At 36.5% G+C, this 15,678-nt stretch overlaps 1 protein-coding gene across 1 annotated transcript; it reads left to right on the top strand.

Annotated features, from left to right (window-relative positions):
- The first annotated feature begins 612 nt into the window (after window positions 1–612).
- On the top strand, window positions 613–2,759 carry LOC120412445 (sporozoite surface protein 2-like). Its single transcript, XM_039572905.2, has one exon. The coding sequence runs from the start codon at window positions 670–672 to the stop codon at window positions 2,650–2,652; it is 1,983 nt and encodes a 660-aa protein (XP_039428839.1). The 5' UTR covers window positions 613–669; the 3' UTR covers window positions 2,653–2,759.
- Window positions 2,760–15,678: the final 12,919 nt, after the last annotated feature.

Genomic DNA, 15,678 nt, shown 5'->3' with positions numbered 1-15,678 from the left:
CCATTTATTATTTTAAAATTTAACCAATTGGGATGCTCTACCCTGCATTTTGTTGCATTTGTTATGCCCTATCAGATGCACTTTGAATTTCGAAATTAAAATGTATTTTGCCTAAGTTACAGCATTTTCATGATTTTTTTTACGTTTTTGAACCTTCAAGCTGTTTGTCCCGATTTGCCCCACTTCCGTTTGACATAGAGTGCTCATATTGTGGGCAGATTCTAGTTTTGTTATACAAACAACCCCTGAAAATTTCAGGCAGATTGGTGAGGTCGATGCGACATGGGCATGCTTTGCTCGTGGACTCGCTCTTAAATGGTTGAAAAGCAAACACATTTTATCTTGAGACTTAAAAGTAAAGCATGATGATTCTTCTTGATCAAACAAGTATATTTGAACGGAAATCGTGATTTTACAACTACTTCAGCACGGTTCATTCAAAATTAGCTGTACTCAAAGATTGTATCAATGTTATCCATCACACTTTCAAACAGAACGTGGAATTTCCACTCAACTCACCAAGTTCGTTAGCAAACACGTTTGAGGAGTGTATTTTATCAGCTTCTTCGACTTTATCGTATAAATATGGCCAGATGAATGTTTTTGCAAACAGTTCGTTTATTTCCTTTCCCAAGTTCAAACCATCCTTTAGAAAACTTGAAATCCAGTATGAAGTTAGTCATCTTTTTGTGCTTGCTGTCGGCAAGTGCCATCCTAGGCAAACCCCTAGACAACTCAGAGGTTCAAGAATCCGACGATGTGGTTGCTCCCGGAATTCCTGCAGACGTAGCTGTCGATCAACCGAAAGAGGTAGCTGTTAACGAGCCTGAACAACCGGAAAAGGCACCTGAAGAACCCAACAATGAAGTTGAAGTAGGCGATAATCACCCGGAACAACCAGATGTAAACGAGCCTGAACAACCGGAAGAGGCACCTGAAGAGCCCAACAATGTAGTTGAAGAAGGCGATCATCAACCGGAACAACCAAATGTAAAGGAGCCTGAACAACCGGAAGAGGCACCTGAAGAATCCAACAATGTAGTTGAAGAAGGCGATCATCAACCGGAACAACCAGATGTGAACGAGCCTGAACAACCGGAAGAGTCACCTGAAGAATCGAACAATGAAGTTGAAGAAGGCGATCATCAACCAGAACAACCAGATGTAAACGAGCCTGAACAGCCGGAAAAGGCACCTGAAGAACCCAACAATGAAGTTGAAGTAGGCGATAATCAACCGGAACAACCTGATGTGAACGAGCCTGAACAACCGGAAGAGGCACCTGAAGAATCCAACAATGAAGTTGAAGAAGGAGATCATCAACCAGAACAACCAGATGTAAACGAACCTGAACAACCAGAAGAGGCCCCTGAAGAACCCAACAATGCAGATGGAGAAGGCGATCATCAACCGGAACAACCAGATGTGAACGAGCCTGAACAACCGGAAGAGTCACCTGAAGAATCGAACAATGAAGTTGAAGAAGGCGATCATCAACCAGAACAACCAGATGTAAACGAGCCTGAACAGCCGGAAAAGGCACCTGAAAAACCCAACAATGAAGTTGAAGTAGGCGATAATCAACCGGAACAACCAGATGTAAACGAGCCTGAACAACCGGAAGAGGCACCAGAAGAACCCAACAATGAAGTTGAAGAAGGCGATCATCAACCGGAACAAACAGATGTAAACGAGCCTGAACAACCGGAAGAGGCACCTGAAGAATCCAACAATGAAGTTGAAGTAGGCGATCATCAACCGGAACAACCTGATGTGAACGAGCCTGAACAACCGGAAGAGTCACCTGAAGAATCGAACAATGAAGTTGAAGAAGGCGATCATCAACCAGAACAACCAGATGTAAACGAGCCTGAACAGCCGGAAAAGGCACCTGAAAAACCCAACAATGAAGTTGAAGTAGGCGATAATCAACCGGAACAACCAGATGTAAACGAGCCTGAACAACCGGAAGAGGCACCAGAAGAACCCAACAATGAAGTTGAAGAAGGCGATCATCAACCGGAACAAACAGATGTAAACGAGCCTGAACAACCGGAAGAGGCACCTGAAGAATCCAACAATGAAGTTGAAGTAGGCGATCATCAACCGGAACAACCTGATGTGAACGAGCCTGAACAACCGGAAGAGGCACCTGAAGAATCCAACAATGAAGTTGAAGAAGGAGATCATCAACCAGAACAACCAGATGTAAACGAACCTGAACAACCGGAAAAAGAGCCCGAAAACCCCAACAATGAAGTTGAAGAACCGGAACAAGAAGAAGATCATCCACATGAAGCAAAAGATCCAGACCATCCTCGAGAAGACGATCATGAGGCTCCTGAACCAGATCATCAGAGTCAACCAAACCATGGCAACGATGAGCAGAAACCTCCTCAGCCCGAACAAGATCATGAGGATCAACCAAATCACGGAAACGATCACGATCATGAACAACCCGGAGACTCCCATGAACATCAATCTTCGCAGGAAGACCCGCAAGAACACGGACAAGGAACGCAACCCCCACAGGGTGGCCAGGAAGGACAACGACCCCCTCACGGACATGGTCAGGGTTCGAATCAACTGCAGGATCAACCGGCCCGTGATGGTTCACACATTGCAAATGTGAACATTGTCCTGATCGTTTGACATGCAATTGCTTGAATGTCAATAAAATTTAAATTATTTTGTAATATATGAAAAACAGCAAACTGAGAATATGATGCATGGCTTGGGTTTTTTTAAACCGAGTTCTATTTTTGCGTTTTTTCATCGATAGTTTATTTTTAAGCTTTTGTTGCAAATTTTAAACGATTTTATTAAGTCTTACAAAAAAAATGGTTTGTCAATAAACCATCATTATTAACACTTGTTTTTAAAAATAATTTGATAAAAATAATTCTTTTTTTTTTTTTTGGGAGGGTGGTCCAGCCGCACATCGTTGATGTTGAAACCTCTAAACTGGGCCCTCGTCCTGTCACGTCCGTCAGTAGTCTTGTCGTACATTACAACTAGAATCAGATCTGCCAATGAATTAGTACACTTCGACCAAATAAACACTGACGCTGTATGGATCTGACTCTAGAATAAATGCACAGTTGTGTGTTATTCATAAGTCCAACTTATTCAATTATTCATTTAAGTCCAAATATTCATTTGCTAACTACTTTGGATTGCAAATCTAAATTTTAATCTAAAATCCTCTAAACTTAATGTTCAAAACTAAACGTTCCTTTAACTGTTGCAGTACTAGTTCTATAAAAAAAAACAATAAAAATTTGTGAACTAATGTACAAATAGGATAGAAATCGCGATTTTAAAAAGAAATGACAATTTACGTCAAAAGATCCGTAGTTCCTCGATTCGCAACAATGGTCAATACAACCATAATCCAAAAACCGTTAGTTCAACAGATCAACGAATTTTGTCCGATATCATTACATTATTGATTGATCGAGACTCTATGGACAATTTGACATAAAAGAATGCCTAGTATTCTACATCTATCAAAGTTTATTGACAGCATTACTCTAACTTAACAATTGCAACTAAATTTATCATCAAATAGATTTGGAAAAGATACAGATTTATTTTAAATGCTAGTGCTAAGCAACAAATCAATTGTACTATCCTGAAGTCCCACCTAAATCCCACATTGTGATAGTGAAAAAGTCACAGAAGCAGCGGTGTCTTGTGCAATTGTGATATTTTCACTATCGGAGAACTACCTAGTTCACGAAGACAGCTTATCGGTCAACGCTTAAGCCCTGGGGCTGCGCCAAAGCGAGTTCTCGTAGCATGAAGTGGTGTCCATAGTGCTTATAAAAAAGAATGTATACCCAAATTTTAACTAATGCACTAGGATCAAATCATGCCCCTTGACTTTACAAGGCCCAGGGAAAAATAATTTGATAAAAATAATTCTTATAACATTTATTTTTGATTGAAAAATTGTTATGGAGCCTTCCAGCAAAAAAAAAACTACCAACCAATTGGCAGAACATAAAAAGGTAAATCTCCCATTCCCAAAAACCCTTAGTGACTATCTCAAGGACGGAGGACGATTCCGACAGAAAAGTAAGGAAAATTTTCAGCAGGAGAATGTTTTGTAGATTTATTTGTTCTTATCTGTTTTCTTACAGATGAATTAACTCGTTCATTGTTTAACATCGTTGAAATATCGAATTCATATTTCAAACCTGCAGCGCCAGCCGCTGGCGAAATCTGGGACCAACTCTTTTACCTTTCCGGAGGGTGAGTCGTTCGTCTTGTGCCCGGAAAACGGGGAAGAGCTTTTCCGAAAGTATAGGGAAAAGGCTTTCCGCAGCCCAACCGAAGAGGCAAAAGGTGAGAAGAAAGAGTTTCTCGTTTTCGCTCCATTTGATGTGTTCTTCTGGCTTTGTCTAAAATTTATACCTTTTGCTGAAGTGCAGAACCACAGGCCTCGTGCCCATTACGGTTGATTGCTCCTCTCCTCGGTTGTAATGACTGTGGCCAACGTGGTTCTTTCAGTTTTTTGGGCTGTGCTATGGAGACGCACGGTTGCTTTCGACTTTTATGGTGCGTTGAGATGACACACAGAAAAAAATCTTTTAAAATATGACTTAAATCACTAATTACATATTTCTTCTTGATTTATTTTGTTATTTTGGCCAAAAACGATGCATTCAACTAATTTAGTTATCGAAAGAATATTTCAAAGGTTTTGACATTCCATAACATTTTCCCTGCGTGCCCTTTCACTGTAAACGCGTGCGGTTAATTTGCATAATTTGATCGCAATCCTCAAAAGAAAAACGCTTCAAATTGATAAAGCCCATAAATCATGAAGCCCACGCCAGTGTCAGAGCCGCGGGTGGTGTAACAAAGTGTGAAGATAACAATCAGGCACGCAAATTGAAATCAAGAAGGAACCGCTACCCGTTCGAGGTTTTACCCTCGTTTCCGCGCTTTTGCTTGCCGCGAAAATGGTTGTTGCACCGCGCGTGAGAACAAGGTACACTTTTAAAGCTGGGAAAATTTATCTAAGGAAAAGCTGAGGAAAACGGGAAACGCGATCAATACGCGCAAGGAAAAGGGCAAAAAAGGGATTATTTAAAATTTTTGGACAAAAAATGTTTTTGCTTTAAGAACTTTAATTTGCTTGGTAAAATTCTACATTTAAAATAGTAAATCATGACACAATGTAAACAGACTTAATTGAAGGTGAGCATCAAAATTTGTATCTTAAATGAAATGTTGATTTATGGGTAATTTTCAACCAACTCACACGAAATCGGGAAAAGTTGCCCCGACCCCTCTTCGATTTGCGTGAAACTTTGTCCTAAGGGGTAACTTTTGTCCCTGATCACGAATCCGAGGTCCGTTTTTTGATATCTCGTGACGGAGGGGCGGTACGACCCCTTCCGATATTGAACATGCAAAAAAAGAGGTGTTTTTCAATAATTTTCAGCCTGAAACGGTGATGAGATAGAAATTTGGTGTCAGAGGGACTTTTATATAAAATTAGACGCCCGATTTGATGGCGTACTCAGAATTTCGAAAAAGCGTATTTTTCTTCGAAAAAAACACTTAAAAAGTTTTAAAAATTCTCCCATTTTCCGTTACTTGACTGTTAAAATTTTTTGGAACATGTCATTTTATGGGAAATTAAATGTACTTTTCGAATCTACATTGACCCAGAAGGGTAATTTTTTTCATTTAGAACAAAATTTTTCATTTAAAAATTTCGTGTTTTTTCAAACTTTGCAGGGTTATTTTTTAGAGTAAACAATGTTCTACAAAGTTGTAGAGCAGACAATTACAAAAATTTTGATATATAATCATAAGGGGTTTGCTTATAAACATCACGAGTTATCGCGATTTTACGTAAAAAAGTTTTGAAAAAGTTACTTTTTGCGTTTCTCTTTGTTTCGTCGTCCGTGTCTGTCGCGGGTGACCATGAACGGCCATGATCGATGACGACCAACTTTTTCAAATCTTTTTTTCGTAAAATCGCGATAACTCGTGATGTTTATGAGCAAACCTCTTATGTCTATATATCAAATTTTTTGTAATTATCTGCTCTACAACTTTATACAACTTTATTACACTCTAAAAAATAACCCTGCAAAGTTAGAAAAAACACGAAATTTTAAAATGAAAAATTTTGTTCTAAATTAAAAAATGACCCTTCTGGGTTAATGTTGATTCGAAAAGTACATTAAATTTCCCATAAAATGACATGTTCCAAAATTTTTTACGGTCAAGTAACGGAAAATGGGATAATTTTTAAAACTTTTTTAGTGTTTTTTCGAAGAAAAATACGTATTTTTGGAATTCTGAGTACGCCATCAAATCGGGCGACTAATTTTACATAAAAGTCCCTTTGACACCAAATTTCTATCTCATCACCGTTTCAGGCTGCAAATTATTGAACAACACCTCTTTTTTCGCATGTTCAAAAATGGAAGGGGTCGTACCGCCCTCCGTCGCAAGATATCAAAAAACGGACCTCGGATTCGTGATCAGGGACAAAAGTTACCCCTTAGGACAAAGTTTCACGCAAATCGAAGAAGGGTCGGGGCAACTGCTGTGTGAGTTGGCGGAGAATTACCCAGAAATAAAAATATTTCAATCATTTTAAAATTTGGCCAAATCAATACTAGGAAATTAGAAAAAATATCTATTTGTAGACCTTTTAAAAGTAAAGCTTGATTTGGAAATTTAGAAATTATGTTTATTCTAATGTTGTTCTAATGATCAGAGAATTTTACAAAAGTTTGTTTTAACATTAAAAATTGAACCAATAGTTTTGATTATTGTTGTCCAATTTCCTTAATTTTTCCCACAGTCCCGCGACGGATTCTGCGCCACCTCGCGAACACGGCTTCGTAATGGATCGTTTTACGCTACTCAAAAATCACTTTCCCGTTGGGTATGTTTTCCCGCACCCCACCTCCGCTTGCTAGAATCTCACCCTCGCGGAAAAGCGGAATGGGAAAAGCGGAGTCAATTTGAAACAAAAGTACCTTCCGCGTAGCTAAACTGCCTCCAAACCGCGGCGAGAACAAGAGACTAATAGACGTCATAATTTATTATGCAAATTTTTGGGCTCCCGAATACAAATGACTGCGCGCGTTATCATTGCCGGTGGAGGTGGAACTGCTCTCGGCTCTTATCAGCACGTCAGTTAATTCTCTCCCGTGGCAGCGAAATGATGCTGCCTCCAAGAGGAAAATCTGTGAAAAGGTGGGGAGGCGTTTTCAGGGGGAAAGCGACCTGACGCGCGCTCGGTTTATGGCTTTAGGGACATCAAAAATACTGTTTTTCCGTGTTGTGGTGGAAACTGGCAGCAATTATGGGTAAGTGTTGCGATACGGCTGAAGAAAAGTTCGGGTATGGCGAAAGCAACAACGTAATTTGGAGCGTTTGATGAATCAGAACTGAAGTTGGAAGATTGTGAAGAAATTTCAAAAGATATACGCAAGATCAATGCAATTAAAAAGATTTAGGACTAGTTTGAAATATAATAGCATTGAATCATTAAATCTTGAACTGAAGTTAACAATTTTCGTTTCATTATAGCAACAGGGTCATATATCAATTACTAACTCGCAATTTTTCGTGTTTGACAGTTTGCCAAATTTGAGAACTTGTTCGCGGCAAAACTTCAAACAAGGCAAAATGTATGCAGGCTGATGTTTCTGCTAAAAAAAATGCAATCAAACTAACAGAGCAGACAAATTTTCAATTACGAAAAAGTGGGTGCCACGATATCTCGAGATGGAATGGATCAAATTGGCTGAAATTTTGGGTGGAGACTCCCAAGACATATCCCGTGTGTATGACGAAGCCTGATTTTGAAATTTTTCATTTTCAAAAATACAAAAATCAGAAACTGGCGATTTTTTATGTGAAAACCAGAAAAATATCTTTTTAAAGTAAATAAATTCATATTCAATTCAATTTTTTTTAAATTAACTTTTTTAAAATCTACCTTCGTCATGGGCAGCGAATGACCAAGAAGGTTAAAGCTGCCAGAAATAAATGAATTAACAACAACAACAACAACCTTCGTCATGCACACGGAACCGGTTTAATGAGTCTTCACCGAAAATTTGAGCCAATTTTGTTAAGGCAGTATTAAGATGTCGTGGCACCCGTTTTTTTAAACTTCCAACTTCAAATAGCAATATCTCGGCAATGATACAGCCAAATGTCTTCATATTTATGCATGAAATTGTTGCAAGTGAAAACTTATATTTCAATACCCTGAAATCAGATTAAAAAAAGTTTAATTGTGTTCTCATATCAACCTCTGACATTTTTGCCAGAGGTTGATTTTTATTTAAAGCTCGAAAACCCACCTTCATGCATACATATCGACTCAGAATCGAAAACTGAACTAATGTCTGTGTGTATGTGTGTGTGTATGTGACCAATAATGCCACTCAGTTTTCTCAGCACTGGCTGAACCGATTTTGACCAAACCAATCGCATTCGACTTGGTTTAGGGTCCCATACGGTGCTATTGAATTATTTGAAGTTTCAAAGTAGTTCAAAAGTTATGTATAAAAATGTGTTTTCGCATATTTTCGGAAGTTGAATTAATGGCAAGAAATCGCACCAAATATCATCATGCTATATCTCGATGGTTAGATAATTGAAAGACCTTTCCAAAGAGCCCAAAACAATAAAGATCTGGCAACCCTGTCTCAAGATAAGACCACTTAAGTGATAGATATGTACTTTTTTGAAGACGGATCACATTTATTTGAATGTAGGGGAGAGTGGGGAGACTTGATCCCCGGGGACACTTGATCCCAAGCCTGTATCTCGTCAGCATGTGGGTAAAACAATTAGCTTTGTTCTAGAAAGTTGTGCGAAATTGACTAAAACTCATTGTAGAAAACAAAGAAAAAATTAAAAAATGTTAAGATTGAGTTACACACATTTTTCTAAAAAGTGCTGCAAAAAACTTCCAAGAGATCTTTTTTCTTTGTTTTGATAAGTTTAGAAAACACTCAAAAATAATTCAAAAAAATATTTTTTATACCTGAATTGTTTGATAAACATATCAACTCCAAAACCCTTACGCATTTGACGTTAAATTTATCGTCATACTAATTTTACAATCAATTGTTTAAAAAAGTGCGTTTAGGGAGACTTGATCCCTGCATTTTTACAGTCACTGGAATCAGCCTCAAGATTAAATAATTGGGCTGGGGTTTCGGACATAGTTTCCTTCAGTATAGTTGAACATAACTTACTGCAGTTTGAACCATTTTTAAAAAGTTTTGTAAACAAAAATTACCAGCTTTTGTAAACATGCTCAATTTTGGTCTAAAAAAGAAAATTTTAAGTTTTTAAATATTTTGCATGCTAAACTTGTTATATTTTGAACACAAACGTACAGGTTTAATGTGAAATTGCTGTAACTTATAGAAAATTAAAAGTTTGGATGAATAAGAAACATTTTGCTTAAGATTTCTTCAAAATGTTGAATGGGGATCAAATTACCCCCAACGGTTTAAAATATTTTTTTAAAAAGCTTGGCATGATTCGAAGAGTTTATCTGATGAAAAACCCTTATCAGCCAAACATAGTTGAATGTTTAAGCTTTCAATTCATGCAAAAAGTTCATAGTTTTGTGATAAATTGACAAAATTATGTGCGATACAAAAAAAGGGGATCAAGTCTCCCCACTCTCCCCTAAACTATGTCCAGATCCATCATCGGACCTATTGTTGGTTGAGTGATCAAAAAGCCTTTCCAACGAGTTCAAAACATTGAAAATCTGGCAACCCTGTCTCGAGTTATGAGCGCCTCGCATCTTATTACCCATTGTTGGTAAAGAGTGAGGAAGGCATCAACCACATAGGTGGATTAAGTTAGTTTTTTTGAGTAATATTACATTAACAATGTGTAAAAATGTAAACCTGATGAATATTCATCAAAAATTGATGAAAATTCATCATTTCTGGGGTAAAATTAATCATTTTTTTGACACAAATTCTGTCACCATTTCCTGATGAATGTTACCATCATTTTTTTCTGTGTATGTAACTCCTTGAATGTGTGTTAAATGACAAAAATATCAGTTTCAGAAGCGGTTGGTTGAATTGAAAATAAGTTTTTTATTGTTGAATTTAGTATTGATGAAATCAAAATTAGACCAGTTTAAGAATGATCATACTTGAAGTTATTTTGTTGTATTTTTCCTTATTTTGTCAAATCCATTGTTAGAGTATGTAAAAAAGAAATATCAAAATTAACTACAGTAAACATAGGGAGTGTTCTTTTTTACATAACGTAAAAAAATGGATTTTGAGACCCCCTCCTCCCCCTTGTAACAAAATGTCCATACAAATTTTAAAATTTTTGTTTGGAGCGTAACACGGTCTCCGACCCCTCAACTGCGTTGCATAATAAAAGAACGCTCCCATAGTTGAGTTACTAATAACAATTTCTCAATTTTTAAAAAAATAGTCCGAAAGTGTGAATTTTATTGTTTACAATTAGTTTCACTTTTTTATTGAGTAAAAAAAAGTTTTTTTGAAAAAAAATTATGAAAAAAAGATGATGGAAAGTAGAATTAAACATTAACGTTTAAAAGTGTTCCAATAAAAAATTTATTGACATCGATTGAGAAAAATGATCAGTGCACGTTAAATGATTAAAAACTACCAGTTTCCAATGAAATTTTCGATTTAAATGTTTCATGTTAAAGTTAAAAAGTTCGAAGAAATCTAAGTATGGGAAAATAAGTTTTCAGAATGCCATATTGGGTGTCTTGTATCGTTTCGTCCAATTCAACAAAGTAGCAAAAAAGAAGCTTGAAGAGAAAAGTTGAATTAATTTATCACGCTGGAAAAATATTTTTTTCAAAAGTGGGCAAACATGGGCACTTATTTTAAAAATTGAATAACTGCGACTATTTTCAAAAGAGTTATCTAAAATGGCTTTAACTTAAAAACGGTGCACTTTATCAAAATTTCACTAAAGTACTTTTTGATTGCAAATTTGATTTTACATCGAAAAATTAAGTTGAAATTATTTTGCGATCGATATTTCGAGGTTTTTTTTAAATCTGTATTGATTCAAAAAATCATAACTCAGTCAAAGATTTTTTGCCCGTTCTGGAAATTTCTGAAAAGTTGGCATATAATGTGCCCTAATAAATATCACAAAATAACAAAAATTAAAAATAGTGTTTTTGCAAATCAAGTTTTAGTAACATAAAAGTGAAATAAAAAATCACATTTTTTTACCTTGAATATTTTTTTTTTCAGTGTATTCCTTATTCGTAAATCTTTGCCGAAGACACAAAATCGATCAAAAATTTTTTCTAAAGATACAAATTTTTCAATTTTTATTTATCATTTTTGTATGGACAGCTGCCAAATTTGTTTAGAAAATTATATGGACAAACTAATGATGCATAATGGCTTCTTTGGGCATACCGAAGGCACCAAAAAAGTTTTAGACGAATTAAAAATACAAAAATTAAAATTAAAGAAAAAATACCGATTTCGTAGAGAACTGCTCTTAGCTAAATGAACTAAAGGACAGATTTACTTAAATGTTTATTATTTATTTAATAATCTGGATTTTGCATTAAACTTAGAAAGCTTGAAGGAAACAAAATGACAATAAACACAGCCAGTCAATATGTTTTAATTCTTCTTGAGCTCTTGAACAAACTTTGCAGCAGCTGTAACCTGCTTTGGTTCAACATTTTCCACAACATAAAAAAATAAAACATTTCAAACATCAGCAAGTGCAAACCCGGCCCTAGACCAGCGGGTAGCATCTAATTTGATGCCGCACAATAGAGTCACCTACCCGGCGGATAAAATATGCTGACATATGTGAAATCTAGGGAAAAACGTTTTCACTTGCGCACCACCACCATCCACAGCTTCGCAGGAAAAGATTTGGCACCCTCTCTTGCTGGTGAATCTTTTTTTTTCCCTTCTACATGCTGTTTTTCCTCAAACGTAAGGTACAATTGACATGGTAAATATGCGAACATGAAAATTCTGAACGAGTGCATTTAACGCACCCCTCGTCGTTCGACTTGCCAAAATAAAAACGGATCTCTATAGAACCGTAATGAACTTGTAGTTTGAACACCATTAGGAGGGGTGCCAGTGCAGTGTACGGGTGGTGACGATGATGATGACTATTATTACAACATTTTTCAGGTTGGCATATGGTGCAGCAACCGCGGCCAGGCAAGCCCAGCTTCCACAACATTAAAAGGATCTCTTTATTAGACCCGACCCGACCTGCCGCGCCGGGGGCGGAAAATGAGATGAGCCATGGTATGTTTAAGGGCTCGTTTGGTGAGGCACCCCTGGTTGAGCGACATACACTTGTTGTTGTTCTTTGTGATTACCTTTTGCTGGTTTGTATGGGAGTCGGGCAACAAAATCGCATAAAGTGGGATGCTGGCGAAACAGATGGTCGGACAAGTGAATTTTAATCAGCGAATCCGGATAAATATTTGCTGAGCCGACGGAGTTTGTTGGATGTTGGAAAAACACTGGAAGAGAATAAAAGCATAGTTCTGTATGCAGATTTTTTTTGCATTTAGTTAATGAAAACACAAATGAAATGGTGTTAGTAATTAAAGTTTCAAATCAAACAAAACTGTGGAGAGATTTTCTTTCAGAAAGTTATTAATCCAACGTTAAGCTCCACGTTTGTAAAAGATAAACATAATTTATTTTCTGCAACTATTTGTGACAAAGATTAAACTTATGACAGAAATTTTAAAATTTTAAGACAATTAAGTTGTGATTAGACTTTTGCAATGAGTTAATTATACGTACAGAATTTTTTTGAAACTCTTTTATTGATTACGCTATATTTTGCATGGATGTTCGATAAAAGATCGAAGGACATAACGCCGAAATCCAAAAGGTCGAAAGACATAAGATTGAACGGAAAAAATGTCAAAATTTGACAAAAGGATGAATGAACAAATCATTCGAAGGACAAAAGGTGAATTATGAAAAAAATTCAATAAAATGTCTGACTTCTAAAATATGTTTAACTATCGATCTTTTGTCTTTTCGACGTTTCGTCCATTTGGCATTTTGTCCACTTTCAACCTTTCGACCTTTTGGCATTCGACCTTTGGTCCACTTTCGACCTTTAGTCCATTCGACCTTTTGGCATTCGACCTTTTGTCCACTCTACCTTATGTCTTTCAACCTTTTTTGAAAAATGTTGTGGAAGTGGAAACAGAAACCGAAGCGATTTGATGTTCGAGCGGAAAACTTTGCTGACGAGAGAGAAAAAAGCTTTGGCGTCATCCATAAAGTATGTCACGCTCTAGGGGGGGAGGGGGGGTCTGAGCAAGTGTGACATTGCGTGTTGTAAGTATAGGAAAAGCGTGACAAGGGGGGGAGGGGGGGGGTAAATCTTGGCTGATTTTAGCGTGACGTACTTTATGGATGAAGCCTTTAACATTTGTGGTATGGTTGGACGTTTTAGCAGAATGCATTACTATGAATAGAAAGAGACGAGTTGTTCCTTTTAATTCCGCTATATATTTTTAATATATTGACAGATACGTATTTCGTCTACTACTTGCAGACTTCATCAGTGTTCTGTTCTCGAAGTCTGCAAGTAGTAGACGAAATAGGGGAACTATACCCTTTCTCAGCCTAATTCTATTATCAGCCTATCAGCACTTTGATCATGAATTACAGCGTTCATAAAGTGTTTTTGAATATTGCAAAGTAATAAATAGCTCTAACAAAAGTGAGCAAGCAACTCTTCATTGTTGATACATCTGAAAATGTTAATTTAATAGCGGAAAACGGCAAAAGTGATGAGAATTGGTCGAACGGCTTAGAGTGATTAAAATGGGCATATTTCCCCTACGTATCTGTCAAGATATTAAAAATAAATAGCGGAATTAAAAGGAACAACTCGTCTCTTTGTATTCATATTCTTTAACCCTCTAACGCCCAGAGCTGTTTGCTTATCGTAAAAATAGTAAATGGCTAAATTTTTGTACAATAATGCAGGAAATACTTTACTTTGACCCACAAACATCGAATTGGTGCATAAAAGTTGAATTTGATGTGGTGCACCAGAGCACCATCAGGAAGATGAGCAACTTTTTTAAAATTACAAAAACCAGTTTTTTTTCAAATCTATTGGTTCCGTTGTTTGAAAATGCTTCGAAATGTGTTAAAAACTACTTATTCTTTGCTGTAAGACCATATTTCTGAAGTATGAATTACAAATTTTAAAATCTCTGCATTTTCAGGTTTCTTTGATTGGCTCATTCAAAACCCACAAGCAACCATTTTCATGAAAAATGAGGAAAATAATAAAACCGTCGGTCTAATAACAATGTTTTGTCTTGTTTATGAATAGTCAAAAAGTTTATAAACTTTTGTTTTGATAAAAATAAGCTTTTTCTGTAATTTAGAAAAAAAAGTGCTCCTAAATATTTAGTTGCTCATATGCCTAGGTGGTGCTCTGGTGCACCAAATGAAAAACACTCAAAACCGGTCCAAACTCACAATGTTAATCACAGGGGTTTTTGTCCAAGGTTCAAATGATAGCGAAACATTTTTTGTTTCATAAAATTTTATGTTTGGCAATTTTTACGGGCTTTCGAAAACAGGTCTTATTTATTTCCCTAAAATTGGCCCATTTTTATTTACATTTAGCACTGTAACTTTGCTTGTGCTTAACCAAATTTGATGAAATTTGGGGAGATGTTAGTATACATTCTACAGGAACACCTGCAACTTAAAACACAATGAAAAGTTGTGTTAGTTCCGAGATATTTGAGTTCAAAGTTTTGGTGCTCTGGAGTAACCATGGGCGGGAGAGGGTTAACATTTGTTATTGTGACTGTCGGGAAAAAATCAGAAAAGGTCATATAAATATATTTTAAAAAGCAAAAACTGATGTGAAGTGAAAACTAGTGTTCTATGTGTCGTACATCAATCTTTTGCGAAGAACTGCTGGTTTCAAGATGCCGAGTAGTATTTCCGGCGCTGGTCGTGACGCTGTAAATGGAGAAGGATTGGCTGATGATGCCTTTGAATCAAGAGAAGGAACTGGAGCTACTGCGACAAATTTGATGAGATCAATCCAGTCGCGATAACTATTCAATAGGGCAATACATTGGATTTTGGTTATGGTTACGTTCTATTAAAAAACGTTACTTAATCCACCTTTAGGTGGTTGGTGCCTTCCTCATATTCATAAAGTCAATACATTCAGTAAAAATAGCAACATTCCCCCTTAACATGTTTAACAAATCAACTTTATTACTAATTTCTTTTGAAATGGTTCGCAGATCATCAATATTTCTGGCTCATCGGCAAGGTCTGATAAAAAAAAACCTATCCAACGATAGTTCGCATGGAAGATTCAGACAATATTTTTATCACAATATCTGAAATCAAACCTCTAAAAAGTGTATAAATAACACTTAAGTGCCAATAACTTTTATAGGGTTGTCAGATCCTTGATGTTTTAGGCTCATTTGAAAGGTCTTTCGATTATCTAACTAACGATGGGTCGCATGATAGACCCGGACATCATTTTTACTGAAATATCTGAGATCCGGCCTCCAAAATGTGTATAAATAACACTTAAGTGTCAATAACTTTTGATAGGATTGTCAGATCCTTGATGTTTAGGCTCATTTGAAAG

The sequence above is a fragment of the Culex pipiens genome, chromosome 3, assembly GCF_016801865.2.
Source record: "Culex pipiens pallens isolate TS chromosome 3, TS_CPP_V2, whole genome shotgun sequence".
Classification (NCBI taxonomy): Eukaryota; Metazoa; Arthropoda; class Insecta; order Diptera; family Culicidae; genus Culex; species Culex pipiens.
Note: the sequence above shows the minus strand (reverse complement) of the source record. Positions and strands in the feature narration are given on the sequence as shown.

What these genes read in the sequence shown, in the direction of transcription:
- LOC120412445 (XM_039572905.2), top strand. Translation starts at nt 670, where the DNA reads ATGAAGTTAGTCATCTTTTTGTGCTTGCTGTCGGCAAGTGCCATCCTA.